Source organism: Microcaecilia unicolor, chromosome 2 (genome assembly GCF_901765095.1).
Source record: "Microcaecilia unicolor chromosome 2, aMicUni1.1, whole genome shotgun sequence".
NCBI classification, from domain to species: domain Eukaryota; kingdom Metazoa; phylum Chordata; class Amphibia; order Gymnophiona; family Siphonopidae; genus Microcaecilia; species Microcaecilia unicolor.
In genome coordinates, this window is record NC_044032.1 from 243,574,101 (window position 1) to 243,592,299 (window position 18,199).

General features: G+C 44.3%; 1 protein-coding gene across 1 annotated transcript in view; it reads right to left on the bottom strand.

Moving 5' to 3' along the window:
• The window catches only part of TRPM3 (transient receptor potential cation channel subfamily M member 3), a 714,222-nt gene that overhangs the window by 83,428 nt on the left and 612,595 nt on the right, over positions 1-18,199 (bottom strand). The window contains exons 19-20 of the mRNA XM_030193857.1: positions 10,453-10,593; positions 4,504-4,632 (exon numbers count right to left, since the gene is read on the bottom strand). Coding sequence (XP_030049717.1) covers positions 4,504-4,632; positions 10,453-10,593 — 270 coding nt within the window. The remainder of the gene's footprint in view (positions 1-4,503; positions 4,633-10,452; positions 10,594-18,199) is intronic.

Genomic DNA, 18,199 nt, shown 5'->3' on the forward strand with positions numbered 1-18,199 from the left:
AAGCAGTTGCTTCTCTATGTCTGTATCAATAGCAGACTATGGACGTCTCCTCCAGGAACTCGTCCAAACATTTTTTTCAACCCAGATACGCTAACCGCTGTTACTACATCCTCCGGCAAAAAATTCCAGAGCTTAACTATTCTTTGAGTGAAAAAATATATCCTCCTATTTGTTTTTAAAGTATTTCCACGTAACTTCCTCAAATGTCCCCTATTCTTTGTACTTTTGGAAAGAGTAAAAAATCGATTTACTTCTACTTGTTCTACACCACACAGGATTTTGTAGATCGTAATCATATATCCCCTCATCCATCTCTTTCCAAGCTTGGACAATTTCCTTTTCTCAGCCCAGGGCCAATCAACAGATTCTTCATCAGCTGTTGCAAGGTTTCCAGACAGTGGGCCAGCACCTAGGGACCTGTCTCAACTTTAAGCTATCTGGAGATTGAGTTGTTCTCTCTTATGTTGACAAGTTAGTGACACTCAAAAAACCTATAGTCCATGTCATTTCCCAGCATAAAGCAACACCCAACACAGTCCTTGATGGCTGCTTTAATTTTGTTAGTCATGTAACTCCCATAGCTAGACTATTTTTATTTATTTATTTATTCTGGGAGTCATCGTTGATAAGACGTTAAAAACTTCTGCTCAGTGTGCTGCGGCGGCTAAGAAAACACACAGAATGTTGGGTATTATTAGGAAAGGGATGGAAAACAAACACAAGGATGTTATAATGCTGTTGTATCGCTCCATGATGCGACCGCACCTCGAATATTGTGTCCAATTCTGGTCGCCGCATCTCAAGATATAAAGGAATTGGAGAAGGTGCAGAGAAGGGTGACGAAAATGATAAAAGGGATGGAACGACTTCCTTATGAGGAAAGACTGAGAAGGTTAGGGCTCTTCAGCTTGGAGAAAAGGCGGCTGAGGGGTGATATGATAGAAGTCTACAAGATAATGAGCGGAGTAGAGCGGACAGATGTAAAGCGTTTGTTTACACTTTCAAACAACAATAGAACCAGGGGACACAAGATGAAGCTAGAATACGGCAGATTTAAAACAAACAGGAGAAAGTTTTTCTTTACTCAGCGTGTAGTTGGACTCTGGAACTCGTTGCCGGAAAATGTAGTGACAGCAGCTGGCCTTATGGAGTTTAAAGGGGGTTTGGACAGATTCCCCCCTCCCCCTCGCCCCCCTCGCCTTTCCCCCCTCCCCCTTCCCTTTCCCCCCTCCTCCATCCCCTTCCCCTCTCCCCTTTCCCCCCTCCACCTCCCTCCGAGTTCCAGGCCCCCTTCCTCCCCTCCCCCGAGTTCCAGGGTCCCCTCCTCCCTCCCTCCCAGTTCCAGGGTCCCCTCCTCCCTCCCTTTCTCCCAGTTCCAGGGGTAACAAAGGAGAGAATGTGTATATATCTGTGAGAAAGTATTAAGGGAGGGTGGAAGACAGACAATAAATAAGCCTACCCACCCCCACCCTCAACTTCCACTACCAATTAAACTTCTAACTAATCTATAAAGAATTTCACGGTGACAAAAAACTCCAAAGTTTGGGGATATTACCTGGGCTCTGTCTGCTCCTCCAACTGCAAATCAAGATTCTTCTCATCTGCCGAGTGCTGACGATACCGGTGGCTCGGCAGGGGTGGAGTGCAGCACTGCAGCTGAAGCAGAAGACAGGAGTCGAGGAGCAGCGGCTCCACTGAAGACCAGTGGGTGGGCACACTGATGTGCTTGCGCAGGGGGAGGAAGACGGAACGCCGTGATGTTTAGTCCAGATGGGCTGGACTGGAGACGGAGCAAACTTCCTTGGGCGGGACTCGGGAGAGAGGAACCTTACAGTAGGAGGAGATGACGCAGTGAGCGAGGCAGCGTAAGTGGAAGATGCGCGCCGGCGACACCCCCCTACTGGCTGCAGAGCCGAACAGCCAATGTGATGGCTGCCTGGGCTGAGGTGCTGCAATTGCTTGTTTTTTTTCTTTTTCTTTTTGTTGCGGCCACGAAGGATGAAGGGAAAGTGGCTGGGTGTGCATGCCAACAAAGAGGGCTCTGCGTGTCCTCTCTGGCACGCGTGCCATAGGTTCGCCATCACTGGCCTAGAGTATCCCTTTGCGTGGCTTCCCTTTTCCTTGAGTGCTGTAAGGTACAGCCTAGAGTGTATTCCTATAGTTGGCTCCCCCTTACCCTTGAGTGCTGCGTGGCCAGCCTTGTGTATTTCTATGAGTGGCTTCCCTTATCCTTGAGTTCTGTATGGCATAGCCAAGTTCTGTTCCTGTTGTGTGTTTGAGCCAGGTTCTGCCCCTGCTCTGTGTTTGAGTTACTTCCAGAATCCTGTTCCTGCCAAGCCCGTTCCAGAATCCTGTTCCTGTCAAGCCAAGCCCGTTCCTGGATCCTGTTCCAGCCAAGCCAAGCCCAGCCCATTCCTGGATCCTGTTCCGGTCAAGCCCAGCCTGTTCCTGGATCCTGTTCCAGTCAAGCCCAGCCCATTCCTGGATCCTGTTCCGGCCAGGCCAGGCCAAGCCAAGCCCGTTCCTGGATCCTGTTCCGGTCAAGCTAAGCCAAGCCCATTCCAGAATCCTGTTTGAGAATCCTGAATCCTGTTCCTGCCTTGTGTATTTTCTTGCTTGTTGCTTGTCTATTTGCCATGTCTGGTACCCTGTTTGTATTCAGTGCCTGGTTTACCTCTGCTCTGCGCCTCCCCAGAGAACTTGTCTGCTGCAGCCTGGCTGCAGCCCAAGGGCTCACCATCCTGGGGTGACACCCTTTCCTGGTTGGTGTCTCCTAATGTGGAACCTTGCATCATGTAACTATAGTTTGGGTTCCTCTTTCCCACATGCATCACTTTGCACTTGCTCACATTAAAAGTCATCTGCCATTTGGATGCTCAGTCTCCCGGTCTCGTGAGGTCGTCTTGCAATTTGTCACAATCCTCTTGCGATTTAACAACTTTGAATAACTGTGTCATTAGCAAATTTAATTATCTCACTAGTTACTCCCATCTCTAGATCATTTATAAATATGTTAAAAAGCAGCATTCCCAGAACAGACCCCTGGGGAACCCCACTATCTACCCTTCTCCATTGAGAATACTGACCATTTAACCCTACTCTCTGCTTTCTATCTTTTAACCAGTTTTTAATCCACAATAGAACACTACCTCTTATCCCATGACTCTCCAATTTCCTCTGGAGTCTTTCATGAGGTACTTTGTGAAATGCTTTTTGAAAATCCAGATACACAATATTGACCGGCTCATCTTTATCCACGTGTTTGTTCACCTCTTCAAAGAAATGTACTAGATTGGTAAGGCAAGATTTCCCTTCACTAAATCCATGTTGGTTTTGTCTCATTAATCTATGCTTTTGAATGTGTAATTTTGTTCTTTATAATAGTCTCTACCACTTTGCCCAACACTGACGCCAGGCTCACCAGTCTATAATTTCCCGAATCACCTTTGGAACCTTTTTAAAAAAATGGGCGTTACATTGGCCACCCTCCAATCTTCTGGTACTATGCTTGATTTGTACCTGGGGCAATGAAGAGCTAAGGGGATCTTTTACAAAGATGTGGTAGGCTCTAAGTGAATGCAGCACATGCCAAAACGAGACTACCGCCAGGCTAGCGTGCCCCCTGGTGGTAGTCTCAGATTTGGCATGTGCCCATAATGTCTGGACAAATTATTTTTTTCTTTCCTACTGCATGTGACATTTCTGGTGTTAATCGGCAGCTGGCGCACGCAGACTGGTTACCCTGCATGTCACTTGTGAGCTCTTACTGCTAGGTCAATGGGTGGTGGTAAGGTCTAAGGCCGAAAATGGACATGTGCTGGTTTCAATTTTAGTGCACGTCCATTTTACAGCCCCTTAAAAAGGCCCTTTTTTCTAGACATGATAAAAACATGGCCCAGCATGCGCCCAAAAGACGTGCTCGCAGTACAGCAGGCCATCTTTTACCGTGGCTTAATAAAAGTACCCCTTAGTGACTTGCCAGGGCCACATGGAGGTTCCCCAGCATCTCAACCCACTGCTGACCATCAGGCAGCAGCAGCAGGAATCGAACCCAGTTTCCCAGGTCCACATCCCTCTGCACTAACCATTAGGCCACTCCTCCACTCAAATGATGTATTGCAGTTATTGCTTTCTGTACGTTTGTGTTTACTCAGTTATTTGTTAAATGTATTTTTAGTTATGCATGTTGATTTGTTACTTGCCTTGGATAAAGATGGATTATAAATAATGAAAACATAAACAAACATAAACATTTCATTCTTTATGTAGCCTAACTAGGCAAAGAGGCCAAAGGGATAGCCATTGACCTGAAGTACCAGGCTGTTTCCTAGAAATCCTTTGCCCTCAATTCAAATACAAAAATATTTGGCCTGGGAAACAGTCTTCAAATCTTTCATTGTACCCAATGGCACTGATTATTATTACATTAGTAACACCAAGTTTAAGTAATACCCCTATTGTACAGTTAGTTCATATTGCTGGTTCTCACAGTGCAGTAATTACCTCTCTCATTTTCTCTATTCCTAGAGTAAAGATATATGAGATTACGATCCATTCCTGGGAAGAAGGCCAGCGTTCCATCTTCACTAATACAATGTAGTTGAACAGCATTAGGTACCCAATATAGGCCATCTGTATGGGAAAAATGTATATGCAAATATTAGTACTGTTTAACCATTTAATCAAATATTGACAGCCCTCCCCTCCAATCTGTCCGTTTCTGCCCTGGGAATACCGGGGCCGACATTCAGCTAGTGAGAGGCAGCCTGCATAAGTGCCATGGTCAGCACTGACCCTGGATATTCAATTCTGGGCAATTTTTGGATTTTTTTCTTGGCTGATGCTAACTTAACCAGCTAAGCAAATATTCAGCACGAGCCGGTTAAGTTAATAGCAGGCAAAGATAGGACTGCTAAACTTGCCTACTAAATTTAGTGGGTCAACACTGAATATTGACAGTAATCGTGCAATATAGCCGATTAACTTTTCGGTGCTTACTGTGAATATTCAGCGTGAGATAACCAGTTATCTCGCGCTGAATATTCGCAGTTAGGCATCGTTGGTTGTGAGCATTTCTCTTTCCATAAGAATCTCTGAAGCAGAGATGAAACATGGTCTGTGTCGGTGGCTGCATGATTATATTTGAATGTTTATACAGATGAAGTTGGATTAAAAGTTGTTGAGTTTTTTTTTTTTAAATCACTCTGGGATGACTGTCAGCTCTTTTTGGATAAGTACTGGTTTTATTTGCATTTGACAAAATTGAAATGTGTATATTCCCTGCTACATGCTTGGAAGCATTCAGACATCTGCAGTTCTTTGAATACTTCAAATCACTGGAATCTGTATAAACTAGAGCTGATTATAATACATTTTTAAATATCAGGATGAATCTCAGATCAGGTGAATTCTGCTTCTGAATATTCAAGTAAAAGTGAGTCTTATAATTATAGATCTGGAACTGGCTTCTAAGCAGGTTGGAGGAAATCCTCTCATGACTAAGAAATGCTGCTGAATTAGCAGACTGTAAAGGGTAGAAATCACCTGTCCAACACAGGCTTCCCTTTCCCTTCTGCTCAGATTTCTCCTTCTGCTTTTTCTTCTTTGAGGTACTGAGCTGGTCATTATATTTAAATCTGCATATCATATAGACCGCTACTGAATGTTTTGCAGGTTTACTGAGGCCAGTATTCAGACCACGGGAATTAGACTGGCTAACTCCCGCAGTCAACGCTAAGCCCAGATATTCAATGTAGGGCCGTTTCCAGTGACTGGCATTGAATATCTGTTCTATTTTTGGCCGATTTGAAGAGATTACCAGTTGTCGATATTCAGGCTTAGCTGGTTATCTTCAAACTGGCCAAAGGTATTCCACTGTTTGACGCGGCCAAATATGGCCCCTAAACAAGATTTAAAATCAGCGGATAGCCGGTTATCTCGTGCAAAATAACCGGCTATCCGCAAACCGGGGATATTCAGCGATGGATAACCAGTTAAGCACTATTTAACCGGTCAGCAGCCATTCTGACCGGTTAAATAGCGCAGAATATCGGTGTGATTGACTTTAGTACTAGAATAACATATTAATGAAAAGATAAAGGTTACGATATGGTGGCATTTTGCACTGAAGTTTGTTTCTAGCATTTTGCTCACTTGGTTGGGGATCTATCCTGATGTACTTCTCTAGTTGTTTTTCCTATTACAACTTCTTTCCCAACAGGATATATCTTGTTTTTCTCCAACCAGATACAACACAAGCACATTTATGCCACTCAAAAATTGACTGGATCTAAATTTAGCTGAAATAAAGATTTTCTGGTGCTCTATGAATGGGAATCTGTCAGTTACTCTGTGATAGGATCAAGAGAGAAGAAGATCCCCCAAACACAAAAGCAAAACAAAAAAAAAAAAGGATGAATAGGGGCAATCTAGTTCCAGCACAAGGGCACTCGTTTATTGAAATATACACAGCAGACTCAGTTATATCCATGCTAATACAAGCTTGTTGTTGTTATGTGCTATTCAGTTGGTTTCAACTCATGGCAACCCTGTGGATAGTTGCCCTGAACTGTTTCGGTCTTCAGTCTTGTCACTACTTGTTCATAGACTGGCATTCCTATCTGCATAATGTCTTTCTCTTTGCATGATGTGTTCAAAGTATGAAAGCTGAAGTCATGTTATTTGAGCTTCCAAGGAAAGCTTAGGCTCAATCTCATTGTGTGGAGGAGTGGCCTAGTGGTTAGGGTGGTAGACTTTAGTCCTGAGGAACTGAGCTTGATTCCCATTTCAGGCACAGGCAGCTCCTTGTGACTCTGGGCAAGTCACTTAACCTTCCATTGCCGCATTGAGCCTGCCATGAGTGGGGAAAATGTGGGGCACAAATGTAATAAAAAATAATCTAACACCAATTAATTTGTTCTTCAGGCAGTCCATGATATACATACAGTGGGGGAAATAAGTATTTGATCCCTTGCTGATTTTGTAAGTTTGCCCACTGACAAAGACATGAGCAGCCCATAATTGAAGGGTAGGTTATTGGTAACAGTGAGAGATAGCACATCACAAATTAAATCCGGAAAATCACATTGTGGAAAGTATATGAATTTATTTGCATTCTGCAGAGGGAAATAAGTATTTGATCCCCCACCAACCAGTAAGAGATCTGGCCCCTACAGACCAGGTAGATGCTCCAAATCAACTCGTTACCTGCATGACAGACAGCTGTCGGCAATGGTCACCTGTATGAAAGACACCTGTCCACAGACTCAGTGAATCAGTCAGACTCTAACCTCTACAAAATGGCCAAGAGCAAGGAGCTGTCTAAGGATGTCAGGGACAAGATCATACACCTGCACAAGGCTGGAATGGGCTACAAAACCATCAGTAAGACGCTGGGCGAGAAGGAGACAACTGTTGGTGCCATAGTAAGAAAATGGAAGAAGTACAAAATGACTGTCAATCGACAAAGATCTGGGGCTCCACGCAAAATCTCACCTCGTGGGGTATCCTTGATCATGAGGAAGGTTAGAAATCAGCCTACAACTACAAGGGGGGAACTTGTCAATGATCTCAAGGCAGCTGGGATCACTGTCACCACGAAAACCATTGGTAACACATTACGACATAACGGATTGCAATCCTGCAGTGCCCGCAAGGTCCCCCTGCTCCGGAAGGCACATGTGACGGCCCGTCTGAAGTTTGCCAGTGAACACCTGGATGATGCCGAGAGTGATTGGGAGAAGGTGCTGTGGTCCGATGAGACAAAAATTGAGCTCTTCGGCATGAACTCAACTCGCCGTGTTTGGAGGAAGAGAAATGCTGCCTATGACCCAAAGAACACCGTCCCCACTGTCAAGCATGGAGGTGGAAATGTTATGTTTTGGGGGTGTTTCTCTGCTAAGGGCACAGGACTACTTCACCGCATCAATGGGAGAATGGATGGGGCCATGTACCGTACAATTCTGAGTGACAACCTCCTTCCCTCCGCCAGGGCCTTAAAAATGGGTCGTGGCTGGGTCTTCCAGCACGACAATGACCCAAAACATACAGCCAAGGCAACAAAGGAGTGGCTCAGGAAGAAGCACATTAGGGTCATGGAGTGGCCTAGCCAGTCACCAGACCTTAATCCCATTGAAAACTTATGGAGGGAGCTGAAGCTGCGAGTTGCCAAGCGACAGCCCAGAACTCTTAATGATTTAGAGATGATCTGCAAAGAGGAGTGGACCAAAATTCCTCCTGACATGTGTGCAAACCTCATCATCAACTACAGAAGACGTCTGACCGCTGTGCTTGCCAACAAGGGTTTTGCCACCAAGTATTAGGTCTTGTTTGCCAGAGGGATTAAATACTTATTTCCCTCTGCAGAATGCAAATAAATTCATATACTTTCCACAATGTGATTTTCCGGATTTAATTTGTGATGTGCTATCTCTCACTGTTACCAATAACCTACCCTTCAATTATGGGCTGCTCATGTCTTTGTCAGTGGGCAAACTTACAAAATCAGCAAGGGATCAAATACTTATTTCCACCACTGTAGATCCCCCAATATTCAGCTGGTGGTGGTCAGCATTTTTTTAAAACATTTTTTAAGGGGGCAGAAGAGGTTCCTGCCTGCTTAATTCGCTTTGAATATCAGCCTCAGTGTTCTTCTCCAACCACCATAATTCAAAGGCATCAATTTTCTTCCTGTCTTGCTTTTGCACTTTCCAACTTTCACATCCAAATGACATTATTGAAAATACCATAGCTTGGACAAATCAAATCTTTCTATGCAAAGTCACATCTCTGCACTTGAAAATCTTGTCTAGGGCCTTCTTAGCTGTTCTGCCAAAAATGATACATTGTTAGATTTCATAACTCCTTGTTGTTTCATTATTGATTATTGATCCAAGCAGGTTTAAGTTGTCTACTATTTCTATTACTTCTCCATCAAGTATGAAATCATTGATCTTATCAGTTGTCAAGACAGTAACGTAGCCAGAAGGCAATTTTTGGGTGGGCCAGCAGCTTGGATGGATGGGCACCATGCTCTGCTCTGCCCTTCCCTGCCTATCTCTCTCCACCACCCCTACAAAAAAAAACCAAAATGAAAAATGTGCGTGGGGCTGTAACCCTGCATGCTACTTTCGGTCCCTGCATTATTCTTTTCTTCGCCCGTTGCCGGCAGCGCTGCCATTCATTCACACAGGTAGCTCCGCTCCCCTTTGCCGCATCCATCTGGCTCTCTCTGACGCACTTCTTGTTTACGTAGGGCCAGATGGACGCGGCAGAAGGGAGCGGAGCTGCCTGTGTGAATGAATGGCAGCGCTGCCGGCGACGGGCGAAGAAAAGAATAATGCAGGGACTGAGGCAGCGCCGGCGGGGAGGACATGCGAGGGGATGTTGGGTGGGCGGGCCTGGAGGGAAAGTGGCTGGGCCTGGGCCCGTCCAGGCCCGCCCGTGGCTACGCCCCTGTCAAGATCTTTGTCTTTTTCATGTTAAAGTTCAGGCCCGTTTTGAAACTAAGTTCCTTGATCTTTATAATCAGATGTTGCAGATCATCTTCACTTTCAGCCAGTAAAGTGGCATAATCAACATAGCGAAGATTGTGGATGAATCTTCCACTAATTTTCACACCTTAGGTTTCTTCATTTAGTCCTGCTTCTCTGATGATTTGTTCTGCATATAGATTTAACAGGTAAGGGGAAAGTATGCAGCCTTATTGTACACCTTTGCTGATTTTTCAAGTATTCTGGGATGGGTATGTAATATATCTTATTGCTTTTTTTTTCTTGGATAGGGTATATTAAGGAATGAGATTTTTGAAAATGCAGGATTTACATAGCCCCTATATTTCTCTTTTTCTTTGATATGCCATTCACAGTAAATCTTTCCATGTCAGGTGTATAATTTCTTGCCATTTGTTTTGTACATTTTATAACCAGATAAATAAAAATAATAAAACAATTAGAAACCCTTTTACCAAACTGTGGTATAAAGTGGCCTTAGCGTGTCCTTATGCTGGTCATTCCCGCACACTAAGGGTATTTTTACCGCTGAGGTAAAATGGCTGAAATTCCTATTTTTTTGGTATTAATGGCCATTCGTTAATTTTGCCATTAGCGCGTGAGCCTTTACGTCCACTCAGTATGTAAGCAGTAAGGACTCAAGGGCTAAGCATGCACTAATAATTTTGCACGGGGCAATGTAGCTGTGCTGATCTGCACAGAACACTCCCACTGTCTGCTCCACACACGCCCCCTGCGTAATAAACTAAATGTCACTTTTGGGTGTGGGTAGCACATGGGTAGTAGTGCACACATACCCAGAAATTACTGCAGGATGCCTCAGTGCAACCCGCGGCACACCATTTTTGGTTGCTTTAAGGATGCATTAGTGCGTATTGCAGCTTTGTAAAAGGGCCTCTTATTTCTGTGTATATAACTAGTAAAAGGTAAGTAAATAACTTACAGTGTAGAACCAGAATTTAACAATGGGTGCGTTGTAGAACTCATAGATCTTTCTCCCAACTGGAATTAGCCTGTGCCTGGAGTGAGCATCCTCATCGTCCTTCTTTCTGGATGATTCACCATTCCCTCGGCCCAGCATTGCCTAAAAAAGGAAGAACACAGGATTCTGATGCACACAGACTGCAATCGTCTCAGAAAGAAAGTCATACCAGAAGGAAATGACATCTCGCTAACACCCTTCATAGGCACCAACATTTCAAAATGCCAAACAATACTAATTACCTATCCGTGGGTAATGAAAGATTGAATATTGGTACCCACAGAGCTGGCTCCTATGACATGTTTACAGCATCTCTATTCCTTTATTTCCACGAGTAGAGTTAGCTGTCTAATCATAGCTGATTTCTCTCTCAAACAGTGGCGTAGCCAAACTTGACATTTTGGGTGGACCCAGAGCTAATATGGGTGGACAGTATCCCCCCCCCCCCCCGATATTCAGTGCTATTTAACCAATCAGCAACAGCTGATGACTTCTTAATTGGCTAACTGTGAATATTCAGTGGAAGATTATTGGTTATTTCTGCTGAATATTCACAGTTAGTGCATAGTGACTAACCAGCTATAGCCAATTAGCATTCAGCACTGAGTTTAATGGTTAAATCTTAACCAGTTAGCGCTGAATAACAGCTTAATCGGTTACCTGTTGGCAGCCAAAAATGAAACCAGAAATTCAATGCCTGTCACTGGATATGGTGCAGCATTGATTTTCTAGCTTCAGCACCAACAGTGGGCTTTAACTGTGCTGCCCACTGCCAGCTGAATATCGGCCCCTATGTATATAGGTGTGAGTAGTGTTCCATCGGATACTCCTAACTAATGCCTTAGAATGTACTTGATGATGGATTTCTAAAGAAATAATCTGCCCAACAGCTGTCCTGCATCAGCATAAACCACATGCATACTCAGAGCCTATGTTGCAAACCTTTAACACCACCAATTCTGAACACACAAATGCCAATAATAGTACCTTTAAAAGGCAGCAGTGACTTGGCACCAATTGGCAGGTCAGAGAAATTGGGTGGGCTTGAGCCATAGCTACGCCCCAAATAGCTGTACGTGAACATGCTAACATTTTTAGAGCAAAACATTTCCAGAAGCACCAGCCTGTCCAAGAAAACATCTACTCATGTCACATTTGTGTACTTTTTATTGAGTATCTATTTTAAACAAGCTAAGCTGTTTTTAAAAAAATAACAAATGTAGGTGTTTTGAACCTGGATTTACTTTCTGAGCTTATTCTTACTGCTGTATAACCCTGGTCTCATCCCACAGTCTGGGTTGCCAGCTAAGCTTCTCACAGGGCCACCGAGAGACTAGGCAGGATCCGGGGCAAGGACGCCCCACCTCCGCCCCCCCCCCCCCCTTGTCGCTCCAGTCTGTGGTCTCACCTGCTGGCCTCCACGGCTCCAAGCCCCCTGCATTCAAGGCAGCAGTCGCAGATTGCCTCTCTTCGGGCCTTCCCTCCCTGTGTCCCGCCCTCGTCTCATGTAACTTCCGGTTCCCGCGAAGGCAGGACACAGGGAGAGAAGGCCCAAAGAGAGGTGACCTATGACTGCCACTTCAAATTCAGGGGGCCCGGAGCAGTGGAGGCAGGCAGGTGAGACCAGGAACTGCAGCACTGGTGGCCTGACCCTGGCACCAGGCCCCCCTTGGAAGCCCGGGCCTGGGGAATTTTGTCCCCCCTGCCCCCCTCTCAGTGGCCCTGGCTTTTCAGGTCAAGTACCCAGGACCAGGATCCACAAAACAGGTTCAGATCTGATGAGCTGGGCATAGGCTGGGGCCGATGATAATCTCTGGGGTGTGCAAGAGTCCACTCTCAAATAATGACCAGCAGTCACAATAGGTAAACTCCAAACTTTTCTTTAGTGGATCAACTCAGACCAAATAACAGTTCATGGAACTACCCTCATAATTACAGTTCAACTGCATATGAGACCAAAGTTACATCCAGCTAGTGTCCAATGTAAGTCTGGCCCATCCCAGATCAAGGATTCCCTGGGCAACTGGCTAGGAGTAGGGCTTCTCTGCACCCACTTCCCTCCTGCCTGGGGTGTCTTTTCCAGACAGGCACTCCTTTCTTCTCCTAGATCTCCCATGCTGGGAAATTGAGTCTGGATTTCCTCTGCCCCCTTGGCAGAGGTTATATCCATCGGGATCCCCTTATTCGATTCTGGGACTGCCCCTCAGTACTCTGGGTCTCGGTGGGGGTAAACCAAAGACCCCTTTCCACCAAACACAATCCTTTTTATTTATCATCTCTTGCCCTGCTTTTGGAGGCTGGGCTCCCCCCCCCCCCCTGTCTCTACCCACTGGGCCAGATTTTCCAGCTCCTGTTACCCTAGTGACCCCCAGGAGATCCTCTCTCCTCCTGCTTGGCAACAGAAGCATTCTCTAAGGGGGTCACAGCTGTTTTTTTTAGATTCAGTGGCCATCTAGAATGAGCCTCATCATGGCCTCTTCTACTAACAGGGACTGATAAACATCTTGCGCATAATCAAACCTTTCATCTCTGATAACCCACAACTTTGGTTGCCTGGACTGCAGTGTGAACCCTTATGCTAAGCAATTGGATTAATACAACCTTATTACCTCTATACATTATAGGCCCGTGGTTTCAAAGTCTGTCTTGGGGGACCCCTAGTTGAGCAGGTTTTTAGCATATCCACAATGAATTAGAATGAACGAGAGAAATTAGCTGCAATGGAGGCTCTGAATACAAATCTCTTCCATGTATATTCATTGTGGATATCCTAAAAACCTGACTGGCTGGTGGTCAAGTCCCAGGGAAAGTTTGGGAGCCACTCTAATATTTTTAATCCTGCTGGTCTTCAAATCCCTTTTCAACAGACATCATGAAGATAGAACCTATTGAACCCCAACCCTTCTGTATGCATGGGCTTCCTGTTAACACAGAACCTATGTGGCAGAGGGTGGGGAATGCAGGACCTGGCAGACCGAATGTTGAATTCTATCAGAATTGGTGCCACTGTTTATTTATCTGCACAGTATTTTTTCCTGGCAATTTAAGGGGCTATTTACTGAGCCATGATAACATGGCATTGTGTGCCACTTGACTGTTTAACCCCACCGCTATAAAGCAATCTATTTCCTAAATTGAAAATGACATCTCTATAGTCGAGGACCTAACTTATGTTACAATTCATTATATCACTTAGAAAACCTTATGCAATGCCATAATGCTTTCCTCTGTATCATGTATGTATGCACCTTAATGCAAAATCTTTTGTATGCAAAACCACAATGTACTCTTCTTTACCATGTATGTATGCACAAAAATGCACTACCAATCAAATATCTGTACCCAGAAATGGCGATCGCCATTACGGCATAATGTAAGCCACATTGAGCCTGCAAATAGGTGGGAAAATGTGGGACACAAATGCTACAAATAAATAAATAAATAAATAAAAACCCTACTAATTTATGTGATCAGTAATCTTCATGTAAGCATTAGCAATGCTGCATAATAAATGTAGTCAAATGCCAGAAAAATGATAATGAGGTGTGTTGTATGCAAATGCATTGGCAAAGAAGCCTTGGGTCAGCTTGGTGGGGGGTGGGGGTAGGGTTTCTCTTTGTTTTGGAAGTCAATTTCAGGGGTTTGTACCAATAGGCAGGGCTAGCTACATATTATCTGGTTGTCAGGGTGAGAAGCAAGGTAGGCAAGAGAAGGATCTTTTCTTTGTGAAGGAATTTTTGCCAGGGAGAGGTTGAAGTTTGGGATCAGGGCTGAATTTATGCGTATTGTGGCCCCTAAGCTGTGATAAATATAGAGCCCCCATTGATTAAGTAGGAAGTACAGTAAATTTCTAGCTTAATAGATGATAAATAAAAAAGATATAAAACAACAACAACAAATACAAACAATATTTATGATTATTTTATATTGTCATTTACAAATGCATTTATTTTTTAATGTTTAAGTTTATTTGAAACACTTAATATACCGCTTTTCAGAATAGGAATCAAAGCAGTGTACATAACTAAATAAGAAACAGAAAGGAACTCCATTGTTCAAACAGGACAGGAGAAAAAGGAAAGAAGGAAAAGGACATAGGATTGCAGAACAGTGGAAATAGGTAGCTGCGAATGTGCACCTGGACTGAGTAAGGAAAGACCAAAAGGCGAGCAGCAAGAAAGTGTGGAGCCCTCAGCTGTAGCTTGACTGTCTTATATGTAAATCCAGCCCTGCATAGGGTTATCTGTTCCAAGGCAGATAAGACTGTATGGACATTACCATCGCTGGTAACATCTCTGTGTTACTGGCTATGGCAATATAGGATCTATTAAGCTGTAGTATGGTTCCCCATAAGAAATAACATGCATTAGAAATACTCAGTGTACCTGAATTAGAGAGTTGCACGGGGACAGAAATCCAACCTGTCCCCGCCCGTCCCCACTGGAATCCAACCCGTCCCCATTCGTCCCCGTAGGGAATCTAACCCATCCCCACCCGTCCCCGCAAGAATTTAATGGTACATTAAAAAAATTCCTTTTGGCTCTCTCAGTCTCTGGGTTTGAGCTGCAGCACTGCAGGCAAGGAAGGAACGGAAGTTGGAACACTCTGGTGCGCACATGTAAGACTTCTCTGATTCACTGGCACTGTGTGTTAAGAGATCGCCAAATGCACACGCCAGTAGGTCAGGTGACATCTGATGCTCGTGCCTATGACAGAGCTGAGGTCTGCGCATCAGCCCGGGAGCAGAGAGGATTAATAGTAACATAGTAAATGACAGCAGATAAAAACCGGATCGGTCCATCCAGTCTGCCCAATAGTCACAATCATTACCAATTCATGATTAAATCAACAATGAATGTGATATTATATACTTGATTATGGTCTTTCTGTGGCATTTCTGGGACATAGACCATAGAAGTCCACCTGGCCCTATCCTTATGTTCCAACTGCTGGAGTAGCCCTCAAAGCCCACTCCAGCCTATTCACTCATTTGCGGGATACAGGCCATAAAAGTCTGTCCAGCACTGTCCTCATGTTCCAGCCACTAAAGTTGCTGTCTAAACCCTTTCCAGCCCATCCTAAACCAGATTGCCATATATAAGACACAGACCGTACAGGTCTCCCGGTATTGGCCCTAGTTCATCACAGCCAGAGTCACCATGTAAGTGTCACGTGACACATCCACACACATGAAGTCATTTAAGTTTAGGTTTTTTATAACTTCCATTTTCTAATTAGAGATCCTCTGTGTTCACCCCATGCCTTTTTGAATTTCATCTCCATTTGTATCTCTACCACCTCCTTAATGGAGACTTTCCACATCTGTGGTGTTAAAGCAAGGAGGAGGAGAAGACAGCACTCAAAGAACTTGGTACTCAGTAGGTGAGAGGCTGGTGCAAGTGCAGCATAAGCTTCACGAGAACCCCACAGGCACTGCTTCTGTCCCCACGGGAACCCCGCAGGAACTGCTTCCGTCCCCACGGGAACCCACCCCACAGGAACTGCTTCTGTCCCCACGGGAACCCCGCAGGAACTGCTTCCGTTTCCACGGGAACCCCGCAGGAACTGCTTCCGTCCCAATGGGAAGCCCGTAGGAACTGCTTCCATCCCCGCCAAATACTTCAAAGCAAGTGGAATTAATTACAATCAGCCAAGGGTTTGGATCTAGCAAACCACTGGAGCACCTTGATGAAGATTTGTTGAGTGATATAGTATGAGCAAAAGTTAGTAAATAATTTCTGCTATTTTAGGGTGTCTGGCTGTTCCCCCCCCCCCCCCCCATTTGTACCTTCATATATAGTGATAGTTGGCTGACCACCACAGCCATCAGCATCTAACTTTCCTTACTTGGTTAAACATCTGTTTTGTTGCTTCATCCTAAACGTTTTACTAGCTGCTTAGAGGAACATAAGTTATCTTGGGGTTAGCCATTTTCCCCATCTTCTTTGGGCTTCCAGCTCGATGAGAACTGACCTCAATTGGTCTTTGGTGCCATGAGGCTTCATTCTTAATTACTTAAATACTGCCTCTATTTTCTGACCTTTCTCCCCAGTTAGCTCACTCATTACAGGGGCCACAGATCACAGCTCCCTCTGGAATCCAGTGTGCTTGTACCGTCAGTCCAATGGTGCCTCAGTTTGATGGCTAGAAATCCCTTCCACTGAAGCTCTGAACACTGCCTCTATAAGAACATAAGAGTAGCCATACTGGGCCAGACCAATGGTCCATCTAGCCCAGTATCCTGTTTTCTAAACAGTGGCCAAGCCAGGTCACGAGTATGTGGTAGAAACCTAAATGGTGGCAACAATCCATACTACAAATCCCAGGGCAAGCAGTTGCTTCCTATGTCTGTCTCAATAGCAGACTATGGACTTTTGCTCCAGGAATTAGTCCAAACCTTTTTTAAACCCTGATACGCTGACCGCTATTACCATCTCCTCCAGCAAAGAGTTCCAGAGCTTAACTATTCTTTGAGTGAAAAAATATTTCCCCCTATTTGTTTTTAAAGTATTTCCATGTAACTTTCTCGATTGTCCTCTAGTTATTGTACTTTTGGAATGAGTAAAAAATCGATTTACTTCTCTTTCTACACCACTCAGGATTTTGTAGACCTCAAACATATCTCCCCTCATCCGTCTCTTTTCCAAGCTGAAGAGCCCTAATCTCTTTAGCCTTTTCTCTTACGAGAGGAGTTCCATCCCCTTTATCATTTTGGTCGCTCTTCTTTGAACCTTTTCCAATTCCACTATATCTTTTTTGAGATACGGCGACCAGAACTGAATGCAATACTCAAGGTGTGGACACACCATGGAGTGATACAAAGGTATTATAGTATTTTCGTTCTTATTCACCATCACTTTCCTAATAATTCCTAGAATCCTGTTTGCTTTTTTGGCCACCACCACACACTGAGCAGAAGATTTCAGCGTATTATCTACAATGACACCCAGATCTTTTTTTTGAGTACTGACCTCCAAGGTGGACCCTAGCATCAGGTAACTATGATTCGGTTTATTCTTTCCAATGTGCATCACCTTGCATTTGTCTACATTAAATTTCATCTACCATTTGGATGCCTGTCTTCCAATTTCCTAAAGCCTTCCTGCAATATTTCATAGTCCGTACGTGCTTTAACAACCTTGAAAATTTTTGATTCATCTGCAAATTTAATCACCTCACTCACCATTCCGATTTCCATATCATTTTTAAATAGTACCGGTCCCAGTACAGATCCCTGCAGCACTCCACTGTTCACCCTCCTCCATTGAGAGAAATGACCATTTAACCCTACCCTCTGTTTTCTGTCCAATAACCAATTCCTAATCCATACCAGAACCTTGCCTCCTATCCCATGACTCTTTACTTTTCTCAGGAGTCTCTCATGAGGAACTTTATCAAAAGCCTTCTGCAAGTCTAGATACACTACATCAACTGGCTTACCTTTATCCACATGTTTATTTACACCTTCAAAGAAATGAAGCAAATTGGTGAGGCAAGACATCCTTCAGCTGAACCAACATCCCCAAGCCAAACCAACCCAAGAATTGATAAACATTTTCAACCTGAAATTAGAATGTAAAGAAAGACACGCCAAGCTGCAAGGGTAAACTGCTATTGCTTTTAATTATAGCACCTACAGCATAATCTAGGAGACCTACTGCTTTTGGAAGACCTCTTAGTGGCAGGATCTAATATGGATCTGGACATG